This window comes from Prionailurus viverrinus, chromosome F2, assembly GCF_022837055.1.
Source record: "Prionailurus viverrinus isolate Anna chromosome F2, UM_Priviv_1.0, whole genome shotgun sequence".
In the NCBI taxonomy this organism is placed as follows: domain Eukaryota; kingdom Metazoa; phylum Chordata; class Mammalia; order Carnivora; family Felidae; genus Prionailurus; species Prionailurus viverrinus.
Window position 1 is genome coordinate 6,627,138 of NC_062578.1, and position 24,399 is coordinate 6,651,536.

The following is a 24,399-nucleotide window of genomic DNA, read 5'->3' on the forward strand; positions in this document are numbered from 1 at the left end:
GTACAAGTCTTCGTGGAACATGTGTTCGTTGCCTTAAAATGTATTTTCCATCACACTAATTTAGGATAAGCCAACCTAGTTTTTGGTAATATTTGCTTCTTACATTTTCCCATCCCTTTACTTTCAATCTTTCTGTAATTAAATAGAATCGTTTGTAATTAAAATATAGCTTCATCTCATTCTTTTGCCCAATCTCATAACTTCTGTCATTTTACTGGCAAAATTTAGTCTATTCACAATCGTAGTTACTATTATTTTTGGATTTGTATCTATCATATCATGAAACTTCCTGTTCTACATTTTGTCTTTTCTCCTTTCTTATCTTTTACATCAAGCTTTATTTCCTCCTAATCCCCACTAGTTTGGAACTTACATACATTTGTTTGTTTGTTTGTTTGTTTGTTTGCTTTAGTTGCTTTACATTGTGAATACTTAATCTAATGGGAATGAATATTTCTTATCTATTCTCAGAAAATAAAAGAACCATAGAATATTTCAACTTCTATCATCCCTCCCATTATACATTAAAAAAATAAACTTACTTTGGGCACCTGGGTGACTCAGTCAGTTGAGCATCTGACTCTTGATTTTGGCTCAGGTCATGATCCCAGGGTTGTGGGATAGAGTCTCATGTCTGCTCCGCACTGAGTGTGGAGCCTGCTTGAGATTCTCTCTCTCTCTCTCTCTCTCTCTCTCTCTCTCTCTCTCTCTCTTCTCTCCTTCTGCCCCTCTCCCTCACTCTCTAAAATAAAATAAAATTAGGGGTGCCTAGTTGGCTCAGTCAGTTAAGCGATTGTATTGTTCATGAGTTCCAGGCCTGTATCCGGCTCTGCACGAACAGTGTGGAGGTTGCTTGGGATTCTCTCTCTCTCTCTCTCTCTCTCTCTCTCTCTCTCTCTCTGTGCCCTTCCCCTGCTTGCTCTGTCTCTCTCTCTCAAAATAAACATTAACATTTTTTTTAATTAAAAAAAAACTTTCGAAACATTCACAGATTGAAAAGAAATTGTAAAGATAGTACAGAGAGGTCCTATGTATGCTTCACCAAATTTCCCCAATGGTTAATCTTTCATAATTATAATACAGTATCAAAACCCAGAAATTGACACTTATGTGCACAGTCGTTTATCACATGTATTAATTTGTGTAACTACCACCACAATCAAGATACAGAGTATTCCATCACCACCAAGATCTCATTCATATCCCTTTTTAGTCATACCCATTACTTTCCCCCAACCATCTCTAACCCCCAGCAGCCACTAATCTGTTTCCCATTTCTACACTTTTATCATTTTGACAAAGTTATATAAAATCCTACCAGATACGACCTTTGGAGATTAGCTGTTTTTTGCCATTCAGATCAGAGTTGTTGTGTACATCAGTAATTCATTCCTTTTTATTAGCAAGCAGTATTCAATGGTATGGATGTACCATAATTTTGTTTGTTTCTACTTTTTGACTTGAATAAAATTTCTATAAATAATCATGTACAGGTTTTTGTGTGGACATAAGCTTTCCTTTCTCTGGCATAAATGCCCAAGATTATAATTGCTCGGTCTGTTTTATTTGGATTTTAAAGAAACTACCTAACTTTCAAAGTGGCTATGATATTTTATATTCCAACCAGCCACATATGAGAGATCTGAGTTCTCTGCATCCTCTTTGGCACTTGGCATTGTCATTACTTTTAAGTTTATTTATTTATTTATTTAGATAGAGAGTGCAGGAGTGGCAGAGAGAGAGAGAGAGAGAGAGAGAGAGAGAGAGAATCCTAAGCAGGCTCCGCACTGTCAGTGCAGAGCCCAATGTGGGTCTTGAACTCACAAACTGAGTTTATTACCTGAGCTGAAACCAAGAGTTGGATGCTTAACTGACAGAGACACCCAGGCGCCCTGGGCATTGTCATTTTTTATTTTAGCAATTCTAATAGGTATATGGCAATAATCTTATTGTGGTTTTAATTTTCCATTTCCTTAATGGTTTAGTAAAATGTTGAATATATTTTCATGAGCCTATTTGACATCCATGCAGCCCCTTCAATAAAATATGTCTTTGTGAATTTTGCTTATTTTCTTCTTCTTCTTCTTCTTCTTCTTCTTCTTCTCTTTTACTGTTGTGTTTTGAGAATTCTTTATATATTCTAGAAACTGGGCATGTGGATATGTGGTTTGGAGATATTTTCTCCCAGCCTTAGCTTGTCTTTTTATCTTCTTAACAGGAGCTTCGAGAGAGCAAAAACGTTTTAAATTTTGATGAAGTCCAATTAAATTTTTTTCTTTTAAGGATTTTACTTTGGTGTCTTATTTAGAAACGCTTCAAGCCCTACGTCCCAAGATTTTCTCCTGTGTTTTTTTCTATAATTTTTAGTTTCAGATTTGACATTTTTTAAAATGTTTATTTATTTTTGAGACAGAGACAGAGCATGAGTTGGGGAGGGGCAGAGAGAGAAGGAGACACAGAATCGGAAACAGGCTCCAGGCTCTGAGCTGTCAGCACAGAGCCCGTCGGGGGGCTGGAACTCACAGACCGCGAGATCATGACCTGAGCGGAAGTCGGACGCTCAACCGACTGAGCCACCCAGGCGCCCCTCCGTATACATCTTAGAATAATCTTGTGTATAGCAACAGCAATCTTGCTGAGTTTCTGATGGAAATTGCATTGAACTTTCTATCAATTTGGAGAGAATTAACATTGTCACTATGCTGAATCTCCTGATCCGTAACGTGATATAGATTCCCATTTATTTAGATCTGCTTTGAGGTGTTTCATCAGCCTGCTGTAGTTTTCAGCCTCCAAATCCTGTACATGATTTGTTAAATTGACGCTGAAGTATTCCTTTTTTCTTCTGGGGAATTGGAAATATTGCTGGTGTATAAAGTACCATTTTATAATACTTTCGCATATACTTAATTTTTATCTCATGTTTCAGCTCCCAAATTAGGATTAGTTTTCTGCAATCAGTTCAAAAGTTTATACTTTGTTCCCCATTGCTTGTAGCTCTCCTTTCCTCTTCATCCGTTTTCCTTCCTCTGAAAGAACATCTTTTAAAGGTTCTGTCACTAAGCTCTTCCTTCTAAACTTTCTACATATTTTAAGATGGTTTTCTTTTGCCCTTGCTCTTAAATGAGTTTACTTACGTAGAAAGTTCCAAACCGCCATTTTCTCTCCAACTTTGATATTATTCCATTATTCTGACCTCTAGCATTGTTTTTCTTAAGTGTACTGTATATGGACAGTCTGAATAGGCTCTTCCTAATTGCCACGATGATCTTTCTCTATGGTGTTCAGTTGTTTCCACCATGAAATGCCTCATTAGGGATTTAGTTTAAACCTGTTGGTAACTCATTTTGCTTTCTAAAATTTTTCTTTAATGTTTATTTTTGAAAGAGAGAGACAGAGCGTTAGTGAGGGAGGAGCAGAGAGAGAGGGAGAATCTGAAGCAGGCTCCAGGCTCCAAGCTGTCAGTGCAAAGCCTGACACGGGGCTCGAACTCACTAACCGTGAGATCATGACCTGAGCCAAAGGCAGAGGTGTAATCGACTGAGCCAACCAGGCGCCCCTAGCTGGGCTTTTTAATTCCACATGGGGTTGTTTCAAATATTTTATTGTCATAAATGCTTCTCACTTGATATATTTTTCACTCGAGTGGCTGTTTTTTGTTTCTACAAATTTTCTGGTACTGTCTTTACACTTGTTTATTCTGATTAACACTCTCAACACTCTTTATTCTATCTCTTAAAGTTCCTGAAGAGTCTAATGATCTTTTCATCTTTTGTGCCACTTGTGTTCATTTGTGGCAGGTAGACTGTTCCCTCCTATGGTTTGTACTTTGGGGAAGAAAGTTGAGCTCACTTTTGGCAGACAATTTATGCAGCCTACATTGAGGATGTCACTCTCCATAAAGAATTTGTTTCTTCCAGGGGCGCCTGGGTGGCTCAGTCGGTTGAGCGTCTGACTTCAGCTCAGGTGATGATCTCACGGTTGGTGGGTTCGAACCCTGCGTCCGGCTCTGTGCTGACAGCTCAAAGCCTGGAGCCTGCTTCGGAGTCTCCCTCTCTCTCTACTCCTCCCCCACTCACACTCTGTCTCTCTCTCTGCCTCTTGAAAATAAATGTTAAAAGAAAAAAGTTAAAAAAAAAAGTTTCTTCCAGGTGCTTGAGGGGCAGTCAATCGAAGGAGATGCTTGACGCATTAACTTATGAGCTTATGTGTTTCCAGGCCACATAAATAGTATTAATTCAAGATCCGAATATATATGAATACAAGCTTCCAGCTAAACAATTTCAAGGGAAGAGCTCCCTCCTCTCCCAGTCCAGAGCCCAGGCCAAAATAAGACAAGCTTCCCCCGTCCCTTCCTGAGGGGTCAGATTGTTTTTCCAGTCTACTTTGTGGTGAAGATTGTAGCTCTTAAAAGGGTCCTGGCTGTGTAATGGTGAGTTATTTTCTGAGCCCCAAAGTCAGGTGTACCTTGTGGGTTTTCCATTTCCTTTTCAGTTCTCCCTGGGCACTGGAGATTGTAATTTCTTTATGGTAGGCTGGGGTTTACCATCATTTTGTTTTTTGTGTTCTTTGGCAATTCTAGATGTTCTGAATTGTATGGAAGAAGTTGTTTTGTTTACGGCATTTTTTTAGGTAGGCTTTACACCCAGCGTAGAGCCTAACATGGGGCTTGAACTCACGACCGAGATCAAGACCTGAGCTGAGATCAAGAGTTGGACACTTAATCGAGCAAGACACCCAGGTGCCCGTTTACAGCGTTTAAATGAAATCATGGGGGCGTACAGCAACATAGCAGACCATGGAGTCAGGCACAGCATTCTGAATCCTGCTTGTTACACAGAATAGCTCTGTAACTATAGGCAAACAGTTCATTTTTCTAGCTATCAGTTTCTCCTATAAAGATAAGGTTGATGTGAGGATTATATTAATAAAGGCTATAAAACACTATTATAGTGCCTAGACTATCTCAAGTACTTAACAAATTACATTTTCACCTAAAAAAATTTTTTTTAATGTTTTTGAGAGAGAGAGAGAGAGAGAGAGAGAGCAAAGCGCGCGCAAGCAGGGGAAGGACACAGAGAGGGAAACACAGAAACCGAAGCAGGCTCCAAGCTGTCAGCAGAGCCTGACGCGGGGCTCGAACCCACGAACTGTGAAATCATGACCTGAGCTGAAGTAGGACACTTAACCGACTGAGCCACCCAGGCGCCCCTACATCTTCACTTTTTAATAATTTTTACAAAATAAAATGGTATGTTGTTAGGAGTGCAGATGTATGTTTCTACTTTTACCTTTTTTTAAACTTGGGGCACCTGGGTGGCAGAGTGGGTTAAGCATCGGACTTCAGCTCAGTTCATGATCTCATGGTTTCGTGAGTTCGAGCCCTGCATCAGGCTCTGTGCTGATAGCTCAGATCCTGGAGCTTGCTTCAGATTCTGTCTCTCCCTCTCTCTCTGCCCCTTCCCTGCTCGTGCTTGCTCTCTCTCAAAAAAAATTTTTTTTAATTAAAAAAATAAAAGTAGCAATAAGACTGATTCCAACAGTAGACACATTTCCCAATTATTTATATATACATAAGGCACTGCTATTATCTGTCAATAGAGTAATAATACTACACTCTGACCACATCTGTGAACACAATAGTTTAAAAAGGATGACGAAATAAAGATTATCACATGAAATAAGGCACAGCTGTGAAGTCTCAAAGAGTTGAGGTTGCACACAATGTTTTGGTCCAGAACCCACTTACCCATCAGGGTTGTCCAAAAATAGAACAAGCTGCTTCACAAAAAGGGTACTGGTCGTTTTAAGTATTCAAAAGCAGAAAATGAAGGACCACTTAAGAGCCACAACAGAAAGGATTCCTTTATTGGGACATGCTAGAAGTTAATGGTGAAATAAAAGGAGAAAAAACTATTTGGATAACCGTCTCATGACACTACTTTAAAAATACCATGCATACTGCAAATAAGGAAGAGACTGGCAAACCCCAAACCGAACTTCTTAAGTAGGTTAAAAACACTGAAAACCAAACTTCAGAATTTTTTTTAGGTCATTAAAATTGAGGGATGCCTGGATGGTTTGGTCGATTAAAAACATTTGACTCTTAATTTCGGCTCAGCTCACAATCTCAGGTTGTGCGATTGAGCAAGGAACCTGCTTGAGATTTTCTCTCTCCTTTGCTCTCTGCCCCTCCATTTGCTCTCTCTCTCGACAAAAAACAAAAATCTTAAAAAAAAAAACTGAGTAACAAGAGAAGCTTTTCTCCTGCCTAATTCCATTCCAGGCTAACCATACCATCATTAAAAATTCTCTTCTGAATATATGTTCTTATGATTACATTGTCATTTTCCCCCTCTTCAGTACAGATGGCCACTTGAAGGTAAATCCAAATATTAAACACAGTATTTGAAAAAGGAGTCACAGAAAAGTCAGAATTAAATTTTATTTCACATTGGTAGAAACCATGAAAAAGATTTACATCGTCCCACATAACAGCACATTTCAACAGAATATTTCTTGCCATAAATTAGATCTTGTTGATTTATATAACTGAAACAATTTATATTCTTCAAGGTAAAGCAAAATGACTTAGTAAATGATTGTTTAAAAATTTTAAATCCAGACATAAACATATGGCTTCATTATTAACATTCTGTACAATCCATTACTAAATTATTTCCATTATCAATTAGCACCCATTTATAAAGATGCATCCCTAACACTGTTTTAGTCAGTTGGAATACAGCAGAAAAATTAACAACAGATCAGAAATATCAAGTGTACATTTTTGCTACATATTAAACTGTGGTAACTACACCATATGTATTGAGTTGTGATTCATTGTTGTCACCCATACATGTTTTCAAATAATTTTTACCAATAATCTGAAAAATTCAACTATGTAAAATCAAATAAAAAAAAAAACATCTGACTAAAGTGAAGTCTTCAAATAAGTCCATTGGCAGATAAAAATAAAGCAAATTTTTCTAATGGATTGTTCATTTCCTACAGTAGTTGGTTTCAAACATATGTACAAAACAAACTAAAACTATGCTACGAAGAGAATCATCTTAGAGCAAATCATCTTAGAAATTACAGTTTTTAAAATCTGTCTTAAATATTCGAGAACATACTAGAATATGACGTAATTACCCTTCCATTAATTACAGAAAAATACAACCACAGAATTATTCCAATTATCTAGACTGAAGATTCTAATAACTATATCGGTCTAACTTTGGACTAAGTAAGGTATAGTTTAAGAAGTAAGTAGTGTAAGAAGTTTAAAGTGATGTCAGGTGTCTTTATGTGAGTGTAAATACATTTAAAATACCATCAAATCTGTGATCCAGAATGTCAAATTACAGCATGTATTGGCAGGAGAGGTCTACAGCAAGGAGCCAATTGCCAAAGCCATTTGGTCTTTTATGAAGGATAAAAAAGAAAACAACTTTCTGGAGAGGAAAAAAAACCTTAAATAGAAATGATATCAGGGAAAGTAAAGCCTGGTCCCCAAAATAAAAGGGCCATTAACTGGAGAGAGCAATATTACTCTTTACTGACACTGAGAAGCATTACTCCCGTTACCGGGAATAATGCAGTAACACCTCACTCTCATTATGTAGTGCAATCATTAAGTATGTAAGGAACACATATATAAAAATACAGATAATGCATGGTGTCTACATTTTGGAGTAAGTCTGTAGACTAAGTCACAAGATGCACAAATAATTCATATCCTAACTGTTCCTTTATACCTGAACAAATTCTCATTAAGCATACTGATAATTTTCAAATGATGTAATAAAAAATCTGGTTACAGTATTTTATTATTTTGTTGAATTACATTTGGGAAAAAGTCAGCTGCTTCACCTATTTTAATACTAGTATATTCTGAATCATACAAATACATGTATAGAAACTTAAAAGACCATTATTTCCCACAAGGAGATATTATTACGTAGTCTGTGTTATCGGTGCGTATTTGCAAAACATTTTAACACTGCAAACTTCCGAAGTTTCAAGATTGGGCACGGGAAAAGGTTTCTACACTACTACAACGATGCTGGTGTGTACTTCGACACAAGGCCTCTTAGTGACGTCAATCAATTGGAGGTAGAAGTTTATCAATGAATTGCTTGATATCCATCATTTCCTGTTTGGAATAAAGTGATTTAACAAGCTGTTACAAAATCAGAAATGAAATCCCCACTAAAATACCACCAAATAAATCTGCAGTGTGCCTAGGTAAGGCGAAACCACATTTTCACTTCTATTAAATGAAAAGTTGTAACAGAGAAATGAGGCTACGATAGAAATTTCACAACATTTCCCGTGACTGTGATGATTATTGTACGTTCAAATGATAGTTCCCAACTATTTTGTGGTCCCATGAAAATGGTCTGCACTTTGCTCTACTTGAACAAAACACTGGGGCTGAGTGCGGACAAAGGGCCTTAGGAGTGACAACACCTATCCCGAGAAGTATCAGTAAGGATACAATTACTGTCAACTAAGCTTGGGTGGAAAAACCTAGCTTTTAGCCTTCCCTCATTAGAATGAAATGCTAAATCCATAGCATAAAATATTTTGTGCCTTTTATCTCTTCTCACTTTCTGCTCCTAATCATTCACTCCAGTGTTCTCCAATGTGATTGCAAAGAATCATCAGCTTTTATTTTACTTTTTTTTTCCTTTGTATGTAAGCTCTATGCCTGACATGAGCCTTGAACTCACAACTCCAAGATCAAGAGTCACATGCTTGGGGCACCTGGCTGGCTAGTCAGTAGAGCATGAGACTCTTAATCTTGCGGTTTTGAGTTCAAGCTCCTCACTGGGTGTAGAGATTACTTAAATAAAATCTTAGAAGAGTCACATGCTCTACCAACTGAACCAGCCAGGTGCCCCAATAGAGCTTTTTTTTTTTTAACGTTTATTTATTTTTGAGACAGAGAGAGACAGAGCATGAACGGGAGAGGGTCAGAGAGAGAGGGAGACACAGAATCGGAAACAGGCTCCAGGCTCTGAGCTGTCAGCACAGAGCCCGACGCGGGGCTCGAACTCACACACCGCGAGATCATGACCTGAGCCGAAGTCGGACGCCCAACCGACTGAGCCACCCAGGCGCCCCTAGAGCTTTTATTTTAAAAACACATCTATACAAACACAGATACCTGAGTTTACCTGCTAACCCCCAATGTGCTGAATCAGAAATGCAGAGTTTGATTGGTGGCTCAGTCGGTCAGACATCCGACTTCAGCTCAGGTCATGATCTCATGGTCTGTGGGTTGGAGCCCCGTGCTGGGCTCTGTGCTGACAGCTCAGAGCCTGCCTAGAGCCTGCTTGGGATTTGGTGTCTTCCTCTCTCTCTGCCCCTCCCCTGTTTGCGCTCTCTCAAAAATAAATAAAGGTAAAAAAAAAAAAAAAAAAAATGCGGAGTTTGAAGTTCTGGTGTCTGCATTTCTATTAGGCTCCAGGGTATTTGTAATGTAAAGCCTACTTTGAAAAACACTGCTCTAAATGTGGATGGAACTGGAGAGTGTGATGCTAAGTGAAATAAGTCAGGCAGAGAAAGACAGATACCATATGTTTTCACTCTTGTGTGGATCCTGAGAAACTTAACAGAAGACCATGGGGGAGGGGAAGGGGAAAAAAGAGAGAGGGAGGGAGGCAAACCATAAGAGAGACCCTTAAAAACTGAGAACAAACTGAGAGTTGAAGGGGGGTGGAGGGAGGGGAAAGTAGGGGGTGGGCATTGAGGAGGGCACCTGTTGGGATGAGCACTGGGTGTTGTATGGAAACCAATTTGCCAATAAATTTCATATTAAAAAAAAAAAAAGAAAAAAGAAAGAAAACCACTGCTCTAGACCCTCAGTCCCTCCTGGATCCTGAGTGTCAGCCCACCTGCTTTCTGGATTCAAAACTTGCTGACAGTTTCAACTATGTTCTCAGTAACACCCTAGAATCCTAGGCCCCCTTGTCTTTTTGGATAAATCATATTAATACCTCTTTTCTCTGCCCGTAAAGCAAATGATTCAGACCCACTCAGTGGTTGCAAAGCTAAGTTAAGTTGGACTACCTTAACGATTGGTAATCAGTTTTTATTCTAGACCTTTTCAAGCCTCCAAACCAATGCAGGCCTCCTTCACTCTTACCAAGTGACCATATCTCCCACTTTACTGAAAAGACAAAGAAGATCTCAAGTGAGCTCTGAACTATTACCCACCTCAACAATCCTTGTTTATATTCATCCATCCTATTCTAGATTCTTAAGTGATGTTTTCCTCTTTGAAGGCAAGCACTACCCATTTTAGGGCTTTAAACTACATTATTATTTGATCTCCCTAAGATTCTCCCATTAGATTATTATCTTCTCTTCACTTCATTTTCTCCCTCCTTCTTCCCCACCCATGGGAGTCTTTTTCTCCCATTGACTAAAGAGCCTTCCTACTCTTTCCCCCTTTCACAAAAACCTTTTTAATAAAGGTCCTTATCCCTATCTAGTTCACTCAATCCACTGCAGGCTCCATTTCCAAGCATCCAAGGTCACAGATGGCTTACTATGGGATAGTTTCTTCCTGGCCTGTTTTTCCTTAATTGTTCTCTGAATCATGGGACACTCTTCCCTTCCACTCTGAAATTCTTTTTTTCCTTAAATAATTTAACCAATTAAAAAAAAAGTTTGCACATGTATGTACGTATATACGTATGCAATCTCTACACCCAGCTTGGGGCTCAAACTCGAAATCAGTATCAAGAGTCGCAACACACTCTTCTGACTGAGCCAGCCAGGCACCCAACCGCTCTGAAACTCTCTCCTCTCGTACTCTCATTCAACACCTAACTCCTTTCTAATCCTACCCCCCTCAAACAAGTTCTACCCCTCAGCTTTTTTCCTGATATTCCCCCATGGTAATTCTTCAGTGATCAATAATATTGGCCATTATTCTAAATCTCTATTACAGGCCTGAGCTCCAGACAAGTATTTCCAACATCCCATTTTGCTATGATGGGGGTACACCAATCTCAGTACGTTCACTAAACTCAATCATTATTATCGTCTCCTCCGTTACCCTAAAACTCTTCCTTGTAACTACTTTATGAGGACACCCAGCTTTTCATAAGACTATGGCCCAACTGGTCAGCTTGCTTTCCCTACCCCATAGTCCTTTCTCTGTACACCTGCTATCCAAATCCTACCCATTCTTTGAAATCCAGCTCTTCCTTCATGATCTCTGTACTTCCCAAAACAATAGGAATCTCAGCTTTTCTCAGTTTTCTAGAATGCTTTTAAAAACTTCTACTATAGGGGCGCCTGGGTGGCGCAGTCGGTTAAGCGTCCGACTTCAGCCAGGTCATGATCTCGCGGTCCGTGAGTTCGAGCCCCGCGTCCTGCTCTGGGCTGATGGCTCGGAGCCTGGAGCCTGGTTCCGATTCTGTGTCTCCCTCTCTCTCTGCCCCTCCCCGCTCATGCTCTGTCTCTCTCTGTCCCAAAAATAAATAAACGTTGAAAAAAAAAAAAAAAAAAAAAAAAAAACTTCTACTATAACACGTATCACATTCTGCTTTCTACACATTTGGATATATACCCTTCTCCCCTATTAAATTTTAATTAATTTAGCTTAAATTGCAATAAAAAGGACTGTTTTTTATTTGTCTTTGAATTATGCACAAAACTTGCATGTAACAGGAAAAACAGTGAATATCTGTTGAATCAAATTGAAGAAACTCTAAGTCCTCACCTATGATTCAATGTGAATTCATTAATTAACTCCTTTAAATACCCAAGGAATCAAATGCTACTTAAGTTAAAAACATCACACGGAAAAGTGGTAAATATGTCTCTGCTTCCAAACAGTTACCTGCTGACATGAGCTGTGCATCATGCCTTGGTAGGTTTTGAAGGTTACATTGGCTGGGTTTACTAACATTTTTAGCTTTTCAGAAGTAAGAGAAGCAATCATTAGGGGAACTAAAGGGTCGCAATCTCCATGGCACTGAAGAATAGCAATATCTCTATTAATGCCACTGATAGGACCCTGCAAAAAAAACCAAAAAAACCAGTATCATTTATTCAAATGTATAGAGCATTATGCCAGGCATTTACAACTGCAGATAGATATGCACGTACATATGTTATTACTTACATCACAGGTTCTGTTCGGCCACGGGAATAAAATTCCTTCCATCCCTATGCTCCCCACAACTCTTTATTTAAACTTTTACAGGACAGGGCAAGTGGGTGATGGGCACTGAGAAGGGCACCTGTTGGGACGAGCACTGGGTGTTGTATGGAAACCAATTTGACAATAAATTTCATATAAAAAATAAATTAAAAAAAATAAACTTTTACAGGACACATGATTATCCTGTCTTGTATTATTATTTTGCCAACGAACTGGTTCCTTGAAGCAGACTGTATCTTAATTATTCTTTATTATATTCAGTGTCTTGACAGGAGAGGTACACTTTAGCTGGATCTTATTTAATTGATTTAAATAAGACGGTTAATCAGCAGCACTTACTACGTGTAAGACACCAAACAAACGCTATATAATGATAAAGAAAAAAAATCCTAGATTTAAAGATCAATCTGAAAATAAATGTCCACACCTCCCATGTGTGTTATATACTGCTTTACACTATAGAGTACTTAGAAATTATATTCTATGGTAAAATTCTGCTAGCAATCAATAAGAATATTGAATATTTAAAAATGTTATTTCTATGTGTAAAAAATTCCCCTTTTATAAGTATCTTAAAATGTATCAAACACTTCAAATAGAAGATTTGTGACAAAAGGACTTCTTTTTTACCCCATTCTATGCAATCTACAGTAAAGACAGTATAGTATACAGATCACAAAAGTCTAGGAAAATCCTTTTTAAAAAAGGATGATTGATGTAAACTACGGGCTTTAGGTAATACTATTGTGTGTCAGTGTAGGTTTGCTGATTATCAAAGACGCACCACCACGCTGCGGGGTGTTCACAAGCTGTGCACGTATGGGGACAGGGGACATGTGGGAACTCTGTGTGCTTTCTGCTCAGTTTTGCTGTGAACCTTAGCTGCTCTAAAAATATACAGTTTATTAATTAAAAAAAAAAAATGACCCTCTCACAACATTATCTGCCTTAACTCAGTAATCTTATGCTGCAAGTTTCAATCAGGCTACCTGTGGAAATGAAGCCCGTAGTGGAAGCCAGCAACTGAGGGCAGTGACTCCTGCCAGTTTCTGCTGTGTGGTAAGAGCAGTGTATAAAGATAAAGCTCCTCCCTGGAAAGACAACAGAGAGAGTCAATGGAACACATGCTCTGCTAACAGCAACTTGATTTCTTGTTATTAATAATGTCCATTAAAGAAAAAATCAACCCGGGTGACTGATGTCAAGTCAGATCAGACAAACTCCTAGAAACACAAACACCCCACTCCACCATGTCCTAAAGGATAAGATTCTCTACATTGAAGATCACTGTGAGAACACAGGGACCACCCAATCAGTTGAGAAAGAGTTAACAGTATATTTGCACTTACAGATGCCTTAGGAATATTCTAAACTTAGTTACTTATTTTCTCCTCTGAAAAGTCTTAGGTATAAAATCAAATCTAGTTGTAACTTGGTACTCTTTTCTAAAAAATTCAAGACAATAAGGACCCTGTAGCAGATACCTTTAGAGTATCCACCCCAGCTTAAATACCCTGCACTCTGGGAACTGTGTTCCCGTTAGTCACCTGGATGCCATGTCACTCTGACCATCCCCACGGGTCACCGGGGCCCATGAGAACATGAGATTCCAACTCATCCGAGACAGTCAAGTTCTTTTTCTCAAGATTTTGAAACTGGAACTCAGTGACTGTGAGTCTGTCTCCGTGCAGCTGGGATGGTAACACGTAAACTCAAGAACTGGCAAAGTTATAGGCTGCGATGGCAGAAAAAGCCAACTCTAGATGAACAGGCAAAGGAAGCAGATGGGCAGAGAAACAACGAAGATGGAGAGAAAGTCATGACGGCTCTCCAAGTCTTAGATATTTCCTGAGGCCTTGCTTCATTCTCATCCTTGGTTTCCTTGACGTGACCCCACGGACTCATAACTTGCTCTTTCTGGCTTACGGTACTAGGAGTTGCTTTCTGTAATCAATGAATCCCAACCACATAGCCTCCTATGTTAGCTTCCTACTCGAATCAAGCATTCATTTCTATGCCTATATTTATGGCACAATGTGTATTACAATAGACATTATCTTGAACTTCAATAAATACCAAATCAGTAACATCTTTTTTACCATATTGAATCAACAAACTGTCTACTAGATTTTAACTTCTAAATAATTCCGTAATTAATTCCATAATTCTAACATTGCCCAAATTCAGGTATTCAGTCTGAACACTAAGTTGTTGATTTAGAAGATTCACAGATTAGAAGCTACAGCAATGTGGGGATAGGTGAAATAAAGACATAAGGTCAATATGAGGTAACTACATCTGCAGAAAAAGTATAGAAGGTAGGAGAAAAAGTATAGAAGGAAGAAGATACCAAAAATAAACATCACAAATTTAAGTCTAAAATCTATTTTACAAGATGAAAAGAAGAAAGATGACAGAGTGATGTCACCAAGATGGGACACAGGTCATCCCTAACTTTGCTCCCTCTTACAAGAACTAACATCTAATCATGGACAGGGCACCACTGAGAGAATCCTAGCACACGGAGGGGAGGCGGAGGCACCCCTGTCCCACAGAGACCAAGAAAGACCACACTGGAAGGGAAGAGAAGTGGTTACACGCTGACCAGTGCAGCGCCACCCAGAGAGTCTCCCCGGAGCCTCCAGTTCCTCCAGTGGGAAGAAAGAACGCAACGGGGACAACCAGCATCCCCCAGCATTGTGGGTCACTTTGTGGGAGCCCCTACTTAGATCTTGTCTCAAGGGGATTGCAGGGGGAGTCTATGGGGCTCAACCACCGGGAATCTGTGACAGAAAGAGAGAAGAAATTCTCCTGTCTTCTAATGTATTGTTCCTATCAGTAGTCTCCTCCTAGGAGAGGGGAGTTATACCTGTGTTTAAATTAGAGTTTTGTTTAAAGGGGTACATAGCATCAACTTAGAAACCTAGCTATGTGTGTATTAGTATTTTAAGAAAATACATTCCAAGTTCCTATCAATTTGCCAAATAAATTTATTTTAAAGATATAATTTAGAACGGAAAGGCAATAGCTGAAGAGAGAAAACTAGAAAAGCAAAAGAGAACACTCTTGTAATTAACTATATGTAATCCATTTGAACTTAATTCAGCATTAACAATAGTGTAACAGATTCTACAACATCTACTAAAAAAAAAAAAAGACTCCTCTATAGAAAAGGATGGAAACCACAGATTTTCTAGATAAATATACCAATGACATATCACCCAAACTTTACCTTACCTGAGAAAATCCTCCCAAAATAATTCTGTTAGAAGGAATGCCATTCTTCATCTCTTGCTCTATCAAAGCTTTTACTAAAATCAACATAAAATTAAATCACCAACACTGTAAAAGTTAAGCCTGATACCATTTTAAACAGGATAAATTAATTACAGAAAAGCACAAGGTATGTTAAAGGTGAATAATACGTGAAAAACTTGAAGCACTCTATTAAAATATAAAAGGAGGAGGTATTTTCATTATAAAACTCATATTTGGCAGGTGTTGCTTAAATAGCTCAATTATTTCCTTTTTTTTTCTTTTTTTTAAGATTTTATTCTTAAGTAATCTCTATACCCAATGTGGGGCTTGAACTCAACCCTGAGATCAAGAGTTGCATACTCCGCTCTTTCAACTGAGCCAGTGAGACACCCCTGTCCAATTATTTATGCCATTTGTAAACAAAAGTTCTTTCTCTTACCAATCAATGGATATTCTTTTACCTGCATCAATTCTGCCCATATACATTCTATATTTCTCTCTCTTCAATGAATCATAGGAATTTGTACCTCAAGTTGCCATTTTAAATCCTAAGAAATGTAGATTACATGGTTTGTGATTTACAGTGTTTATAAAGTTCATTCTAGGGGTACCTGGGTTGCTCAGTCAGTTAAGCATCTGACTTCAGCTCAGGTCATGATCTTGTGGTGCATGAGTTTGAGCCCCACATCAGGCAGTCTGCTGTCGGCATGGAGCTTGCTTCAGATCCTCTGTCCCCCCCTCTCTCTGCCCCTCCCCTGCTCGCACTCTCTCTCAAAAATAAACATTTTTGGGGCGCCTGGATGGCTCAGTCGGTTAAGCGTCCGACTTGGGCTCAGGTCACGATCTCACTGTCCGTGAGTTCGAGCCCCGTGTCGGGCTCTGTGCTGACTGCTCAGAACCTGGAGCCTGTTTCAGATTCTGAGTCTCCCTCTCTCTCTGACCCTCCCCCGTTCATACTGTCTCTCTCTGTCTCAAAAATAAATAAAACGTTTAAAAAAACAAACATTTTTAATAACTAAATAACTAAATAACTAAATAACTAAATAAATAAAACGTTCATTCTACTAGGGGCACCTGGGTGGTTCAGTCAGTTAAGTGTCCACCTTTTGATTTCGGCTCAGGTCACGATCTCACGGTTCTCAGGTTTGAGCCCCGTGTTGGGCTCCGTGCTCTCAGCGGAGCCTGCTGGGGATTCTCTCTCTTTGCCCCTTCCCTGCTCGCTCTCTCTCTCAAAAGAAATAAATATTAAAAAAAAAAAAAGTTCATTTCTATTATTTTAAAACTCTAATTTTTCTTATAGCCACTAAATGATGTACGAAAAAAATCAAAGGGTTCTTTTGCAGAACACTTTGACACAAATCATTAACTATAAAACTGCTGACTCCTCAAATTTTTCTTTATAATCAGTGCTATGTGGTTTTTTTTTTTAGTGTTTGTTTATTTTTGAGAGGTAGAAAGAGCACAAGCAGGAGAGGGGCAGAGAGAGAGAGAGGGAGGCACAGAATCCGAAGCAGGCTCCAGGCTCTGAGCCGCCAGCACAGAGCCCGACATGGGGCCTGAACTCATGAACCACAAGATCATGACCTGAGCTGAAGTCAGATGCTTAACCCACTGAGCCACCCAGGCGCCCCTGTCCTTTCATTTTTTACATATGTGCAAGAGTTTAATTTTTTTACAACAATGTGACATTTTATTTATTTTTTTAAGTTTATGTATTCATTTTGGGAGAGAGAGTGCGAGCAGGGGAGGGGCAGTGAGAGAGGAAAAGAGAAAATCCTAGGCAGGCTCCACACTGTCAGCACAGAGCCTGACATAGTGCCTGAACCCACGAAACATGAGATTATGACCTGAGCCAAGATCAAGAGTCGGGTGCTCAACTTCCTGAGCCACCCGGGTGCCCCAAGAGTTTCATTTTTTAAGATCAGAATTTCCAATTTCATACTTCCTTTCTATCAAAAAATAAAAATCTGCTTTTTCTAAAACACTGCAAAAAACAAACGCCCGAATGAAAAATTATTTTCTTTTTTATATAAAGTTTAGTTCTTAGACTGAGCATGAAAAGCAAGCAACACCCTGACTATGGCATGGAAGAAAGGGCTAGAAAATAGGAATAGGGGGTTAAGAAATAAAAGAAGTGCTGGGAAACCTGAGGGATTTATTTACAGTGGCATGGAGGAAGCAGAAGTGGCAGAAAAGGCCCAGTTGGGAGGAGAGAAGGCTTGTGGGGGCCTGGCGACTGGTAGCTGCTTGCCCACCGGCAAGCAGTGCTGGGACCACTTCCCCTGAATTTTGCAAAGCTTTACTCCTCAAGGTCACCCCAACTGCTAAGTCGTACAAGAATTACCTGTCTTTTTAAGCAGCTAAGTGTTCAATCAGTGGCTTCTATTATTATTACCACACGAAAATTAACCACTAACATAATTTGCATCACACATGATTATACCATTACATCCATCATTAATTCAAGTCTCCTTAATGAAGATAACTGGCCACAACGATTAAGTTGCCATTTTCTCTATTAGCTGCTGTAAATAAAAGCAAAACTATGTATCCACAGATACTAAGTTTGATAAAGACCATTCTTCCCTATTCACCTCACCTTCGCTGCCTACAGTTAAGGGAGTCCATTTGGCAAACAACTTAGAGTGTGATCAGAAAGAAAGGAAATAGCATCACCTACTAAGTTCAGATAATTGTACACCGATTTCATCAGTATCAATAAAACTACTAACGCCACTAAAATAAGAATTCTTTTGTCTTCGTAAAATTTTTCTGTACTTACCATTTTCTGCTGCCTGTTTAATTCCAGGTTCATCCTCCTGTGATTCTGGTGAAAGCCCAATAATATCGAACCTGGAAAACAAGGCAAAATCTTAAAAGAGCTATTTGATTCTAAAAATATGTATTTATGGTAAGTACATTTCACTAAACTCATGGTAGTCTGGATTAAAAGGGCAAACCATGAACATGAAACTCAAATTAAAATGTCTACAGAGGCCAAAATAGAACTTAAATGTGTGAATACGACATTCTACACGTTCCTTTCACCAACTAGATACAGATTCTAATGTTAAAAAATCACACTGCCACATAATTTTAGAGTAAGAACATCTAAGAAAATACCTAATCCAGTCCTACAGCCAAGCAGGAACTGCGATGCACACTCCCCTAAAAAGTCTGCAATGAGTTCCAGCCACTCCCCTCCCCTTCTACCGCACCATAGGTCAGTCCAATGGGACAGAGCTACTTTACGCCGTCACTCTCTCATGCGCCATCTCATAGCTATTAAGCAGAGGGATTATACTGATCTCTAGCCACATTCTTCAAAACGTTTTCATCGTACATTGTAGGTACCTCAAACCAGAGCCCCAAAGGAAGCTTTCCTCTTCTCTGTCAGGCCCTTTCCCTTTCCCTACTGGGTTATATCCTCTCATTGTGGTCTCTAGCTACGTTCGCTAGAAATTGTGGTTCTGGATGGGAGTTTTGCCAGAGAAGGAAGATGAAAGAACCAAAGGGCAAAATAGGCAGGAACCTGTGAAAACTGCCAAGAAATCTAGGGTAGACCGAAAGGAAGTGAAGGGATGGGTAAGAAATGGGTGGCAACAAGTAGAGAGGACAAGAGGACAAGAGGACAATAGACTGGAAGTAGCTTAGAGGAACGAAGAACTGACTCTACTTCCTGACTATAAAACATACAGGGAATGTGAAAATATCTTGAGAGTGCGGAAGAGGAAGTGGTCTCCTTAAAAACTTGTCAACTCTCCACAAAAGCAAGAGGTTGGAAGGGTGTAAGGTTGTGGCTTAATCAGAGTTATGCCACATGGGGTCACTCAAACCAACAAAGGTTTATCAGGCAGTAGGAGATATTTTCTACACTATTTCTATCTACCTATTCTCTCCCATTCCTCTACCTCTTGGCACAGCTCCTCAAGTTTACCCCTGAATCTAAAATACAAAACTGGGGCGCCTGGGTGGCGCAGTCGGTTAAGCGTCCGACTTCAGCCAGGTCACGATCTCGCGGTCCGGGAGTTCGAGCCCTGCGTCGGGCTCTGGGCTGATGGCTCAGAGCCTGGAGCCTGTTTCCGATTCTGTGTCTCCCTCTCTCTCTGCCCCTCCCCCGTTCATGCTCTGTCTCTCTCTGTCCCAAAAATAAATAAACGTTGAAAAAAAAAAAATTTAAAATACAAAACTTAAATAAAGGTTAAATGTAAAGTTAATTATGTAACTTTGCAACTTAAAAATAGCTAATTAAAAATTGCTATATGCAAAAGCACTTCTAATAAAAAACAAAAAAACTAAGTGTAAATAAAAAGGTCTTATTGAATAATTCTCACTTACCAGGAAGGCATAGCCATGTTCATATTCAATGTTACAGGCATAACTGGTCTACATAGGAAAGAAAAAAACCGCAAAGTGAGAGTAATGTAACAAGGCATAAAACCTGATACATTCCATCACTGAAGGATAGAGAATTACTTCAGGCTTACACAAAATTGTATGCTACAATTTCAACACTGAGCTGTGTCACCGCATCCACATTGCATCATTTTCTCTACACATCCTCCAAATGTGTTCTGAAGACAGAGCAGCAGGTGTTCAGGACCACGCTTGGCAAATAAAAACATTTTCCTTTCTCAACACTCTTATTTAATACTTTCAAGCCAGACATTTTCTTACAAAAATGTGTAACCAAGACAGTTGGAAATGCATAAAATATAAGACTCTGGCTAAGTCTAAGGAAACGAGCAATTTACCACACAGATATGGTACATCAATTCCCATATGCTCAGATTATATTTTTGATTATTTTCTAAGTTTCAGCTATGTAGTTGCTTAAGAGACCTCTAAATAAATATGGGAAATAGATGTTTTGCCAAAGTGTCCACTACACTCAGTTCAAGTCTTTGATGAACAATCTGTTGGATAACCTGAATGTAGCTAGATAAAAAAGGAAAGAGAAATAAATACACTATAACTACATCTCATCACTATCCTCCTGATTCATAAAACAAGTCTACCTTAGTTAGAGGTTACAAATCTTATCACAATTTCTTTGAGAACAAGAATTTCCCTAGGTTGGGAAATGGCCTTAAATCAAATTCAATCTTGGGGCCAATCACAACACATGAGAACATTCTAATTAATCAAGAATTGTCTCTGGGGCGCCTGGGTGGCTCAGTGGGTTAAGCGTCTGACTTCGGCTCAGGTCATGATCTCACGGTTCGTGAGTTCAAGCCCCGCATCCGGCTCTGTGCTGACAGCTCAGAGCCTGGAGCCTGTTTCAGATTCTGTGTCTCCCTCTCTCTCTGACCCTCCCCCGTTCATGCTCTGTCTTTCTCTGTCTCAAAAATAAACACTAAAAAAAAAAAAAAAAGAATTGTCTCTCTTACATGAGTCAGAATAGAGGACACAGTAACCCTGGCCAGAGTATTTGGTAGTCTACAGAGGTAAGATGAACCACCTATTTAAGGATAAAAAGGGGCCAGAATGTATTCTTACCTAATCAGATATGTTTCCTCCTTCCATTTCTTCTTTCACATTTATCAGCTCTACTGCTACCTCCACTTCTGAGGATGAACTAACCTACTAGCATGAACTCGAATCACAGTTGTCTTCTCCATGGCTACTGTTTCTCGGCAACATTCTGACCTAAAATGTTGCCAATCTCAGCAATTTTCTGTTTCCTGAAAATTTTATAGTTTCGTTTTGACATCCACAAGCATCTCCAGAATTTAAAACCAAACCTATGAGACTTCAAAACCTGTGGTTTTTTTCCCCATGGTGTATCACAATGCCTTTACCTGATAAACTTTAGGAGTGTTTCCAACATAGTAAAGACAAACTTGACAAGTAAATAAATCCCCTTGTGGATATCCTTAGATCTCAGATGTTTGTATATCTAAAGGAATTTTTCTGGTTCTCAGTTCAACTGACCTTCAAGAGAACATTATTTTAAATTTCCCAACATAACAGGAAAAAAATTCTATGTAGCCAAGTCACCAGTTTAGTTTTAAAGAATTTACTAATCTTTACTTTTAAACCAAATATTTAAAAGGACAAAAACAAATTATATTTAAATGCTTTTCTAGAAAAGTAAAGGTATCAAAATGATTCCTCTCCAGATTCTGACTCACAAATGTAAAGATTAAAATACTTACGCATGCGGGCAGATATATTTGATATGTGAACTTCTGATACCCGCGAAGGCTTCTGCCCATCCATGCCTGGAGGGAAATTATGTGAATAATGCCATTAGATACTGTTTTAAATCCCAATAAATTAGTAACGGAATAGTACTTTAAAAAGCTTGCAAGGATAAATGTAGCTCTTTATAATACCATAAAAGTATGGGCCGTCAATGCTATTAAAACGCCACAACAACCCAAAGGCTACTAAGCTTTGTCTACAAATAAAGATGAACTCTCCTGATTTCTGAAGAGCAGTGTGTTTTCTTTCACAGATTTCCACAGGGCTTTACTATTTACAAAATACAGGTATATTTATCTCTCTATAACCTCACAACAAAGTAGACAAGACAGATAATATAAATCATATTTTATATGATGGAAGAAACCTCAGAAGCAAATCAGTTGTCTAATATCTCTACATGCTTCTACTCTAATGAAAATTACTTTAATTAACATTCTTTCCTTGTGTGTATTATACGTGTTCAAAATGGAATACGAGAAAAACTAAAAAAAATAAAACAGTAAATCACAATCCTTCTAGCTGCAAATAAGCAGTTATCTTTTGGTGCACTTCCTTCTGATTTTTTTCACGCATAACACCTAAGCAACAGATACAGATTTTACAAAAATGGGATCATACTATACATACATACATACAGTACCTACTTGTTTACACTTGACATCGTAACTGATACTTCCTACATGTTACTTCTATTAAAGCATAAAGGAAAAGTAACCTAAGGGGCGCCTATTGGGCTCATTTGGTAGAGCACGGACTCTTGATCCCTAGGTCATGAGTTCAAGCCCCATGCTGGGCACAGAGCTTATTTAAAAAAAAAAAAAAAGAAATTAAAAAATTTTTTTAAAAAGTAACTTAGGACATTTTTTGTGTGAAATAGTCCAGATATAAATGTTAAACGCAGGGCACCTGGTTGGCTTAGGTGGTAGAGGATGCGACTCTTGTGTGATGAGTTCAAGCCCCATGTTGGGTAAGGAGGCTACTTAAAATTAAAAAAACAATTTAAAATTAAATAAACAAATACAAAAATGTTGAATGCTTTTGTATTAACTATTCTTCTATTTTAATACACCTCTCCCAAAAGTGTTAAAGGCATATAGAAAAATCAGTAACAACTGTAGTAATATTTACACTTATATAACAACACTAAGTCAGGCACTATTCTAGAGTTGTAGGAGTGCTTGCATGTGTAAATGTGTGTTTAATTTTTTTCAAATCTTTATTTACTTTTGAGAGAGAGAGTGTGAGCAGGTGAGGAACAGAGAGAAAGGGAGACACAGAATCCAAAGCAGGCTCTAGGCTCTGAGCTGTCAGCACAGAGCCTGATGTGGGGCTTGAACCCACAAACTGCGAGATCATGACCTGAGCCGAAGTTGGACACTTAACTGACTGAGCCACCCAGGCGCCCCTAAATGTGTGTTTATATGTGAGTTCATGTGTGTGGGTACATACATGAGACTTCACTCTGAAAACTACAAAAATGTTGAAAGAAATTAAAGATCTATGTAAATGGACATCTCATGTTCATGGACCAGAAAACTTAATATTCTTAAGGTGGCAGTACACACAAACTGATCTACAGAGTCAATGCAATCTCTATCAGAATCATTGCTGGCTTTGCAGAAATTGACAAGCCAATTCCAAAATTCATTTGGACATGCAAGAGACCCAGAAGAGCCAAAATAATCTTAAAAACGAGTACGGTTGGGGGCACCTGGATGGCTCATTCGGTTAAGTATCTGACTTCATCTCAGGTCATATCTCACGGTTCATGGGTTCATACCCTGCATCAGCCTCTGTGCTGACAGCTCAGAGCCTGGAGCCTGCTTCGAATTCTGTGTCTCCCTCTCTCTCTGCTCCTCCCCGACTCGTGCTCTGTCTCTGTCTCTCTCTCAAAAATAAATAAACATTAAAAAAAAATTTAATGAGTGAGGTTGGAGGCCTCACACTTCCCAATTTCAAAAGACTTAAACCTAAGAGATAAAACTATAAAACTCCCAGAAGAAAATACATGGAAATCTTGTAACCTTAGATTGGGTAATGATTTCTTAGATACCAAAAGCACAAGCAACAACAAAATTTTCAAAAAAAATCATCAAAATTAAAAACCATTATGCTTCAAAGAACATTACAAAGAAAGTGAAAAGACAACCTACAGAATGGGAGAAATATTTGCAAAACATACATTCAGTAAGGGTCTAGGATCCATAACATATAAAGAACTCTTAAAACCCACAAACAGAAAGACAACCTAAACATAAACAGGTAAAGGACCTGTAAAGACATTTTTCCAAAGATATACAAATGGCCAACATGGATAGGAAAAGATGCTCAGCATTATTAGTCATTAGGTACATGCAAATAAAATCACAATACCACTTCACACCCTCTAGGATGGCTATAATCAAAAGACAAGGGGTGCCTTGCTAGCTCAGTCGGCAGGGCATGCAAACTCTGATCTCAAGGTTGTAGTAAGTTTTGAGTCCCATGTTGGATGTACTTTAAAATCTTAAAAAAAAAAAAAACAAAAGACAGAAACAAGTGTTAATGAGGATGGGGAGAAATCATAATTTTCATGTACTGCTGGTAACATGAAGCTACCATATGAACGAGCAATTCTACTCAAAGAAATATGATCAACAAGAAAAAGGAATGAAGTACTAACATATGCTACAACATGGATGAACCTTATAAACATTAGGTTAAGTAAAGGAAGCCGTTACAAAAGACCATGTTATATGATTCCA

At 38.7% G+C, this 24,399-nt stretch overlaps 1 protein-coding gene across 1 annotated transcript in view; it reads right to left on the minus strand.

Moving 5' to 3' along the window:
- Positions 1-6,431: 6,431 nt before the first annotated feature.
- The window catches only part of LYPLA1 (lysophospholipase 1), a 30,745-nt gene continuing 12,777 nt past the window's right edge, over positions 6,432-24,399 (minus strand). The window contains exons 3-9 of the mRNA XM_047842748.1: positions 21,604-21,669; positions 19,784-19,831; positions 18,228-18,298; positions 15,425-15,498; positions 13,177-13,278; positions 11,864-12,040; positions 6,432-8,158 (exon numbers count right to left, since the gene is read on the minus strand). Of these exons, the coding sequence (XP_047698704.1) occupies positions 8,105-8,158; positions 11,864-12,040; positions 13,177-13,278; positions 15,425-15,498; positions 18,228-18,298; positions 19,784-19,831; positions 21,604-21,669 (592 nt within the window). The 3' untranslated portion in view covers positions 6,432-8,104. The remainder of the gene's footprint in view (positions 8,159-11,863; positions 12,041-13,176; positions 13,279-15,424; positions 15,499-18,227; positions 18,299-19,783; positions 19,832-21,603; positions 21,670-24,399) is intronic.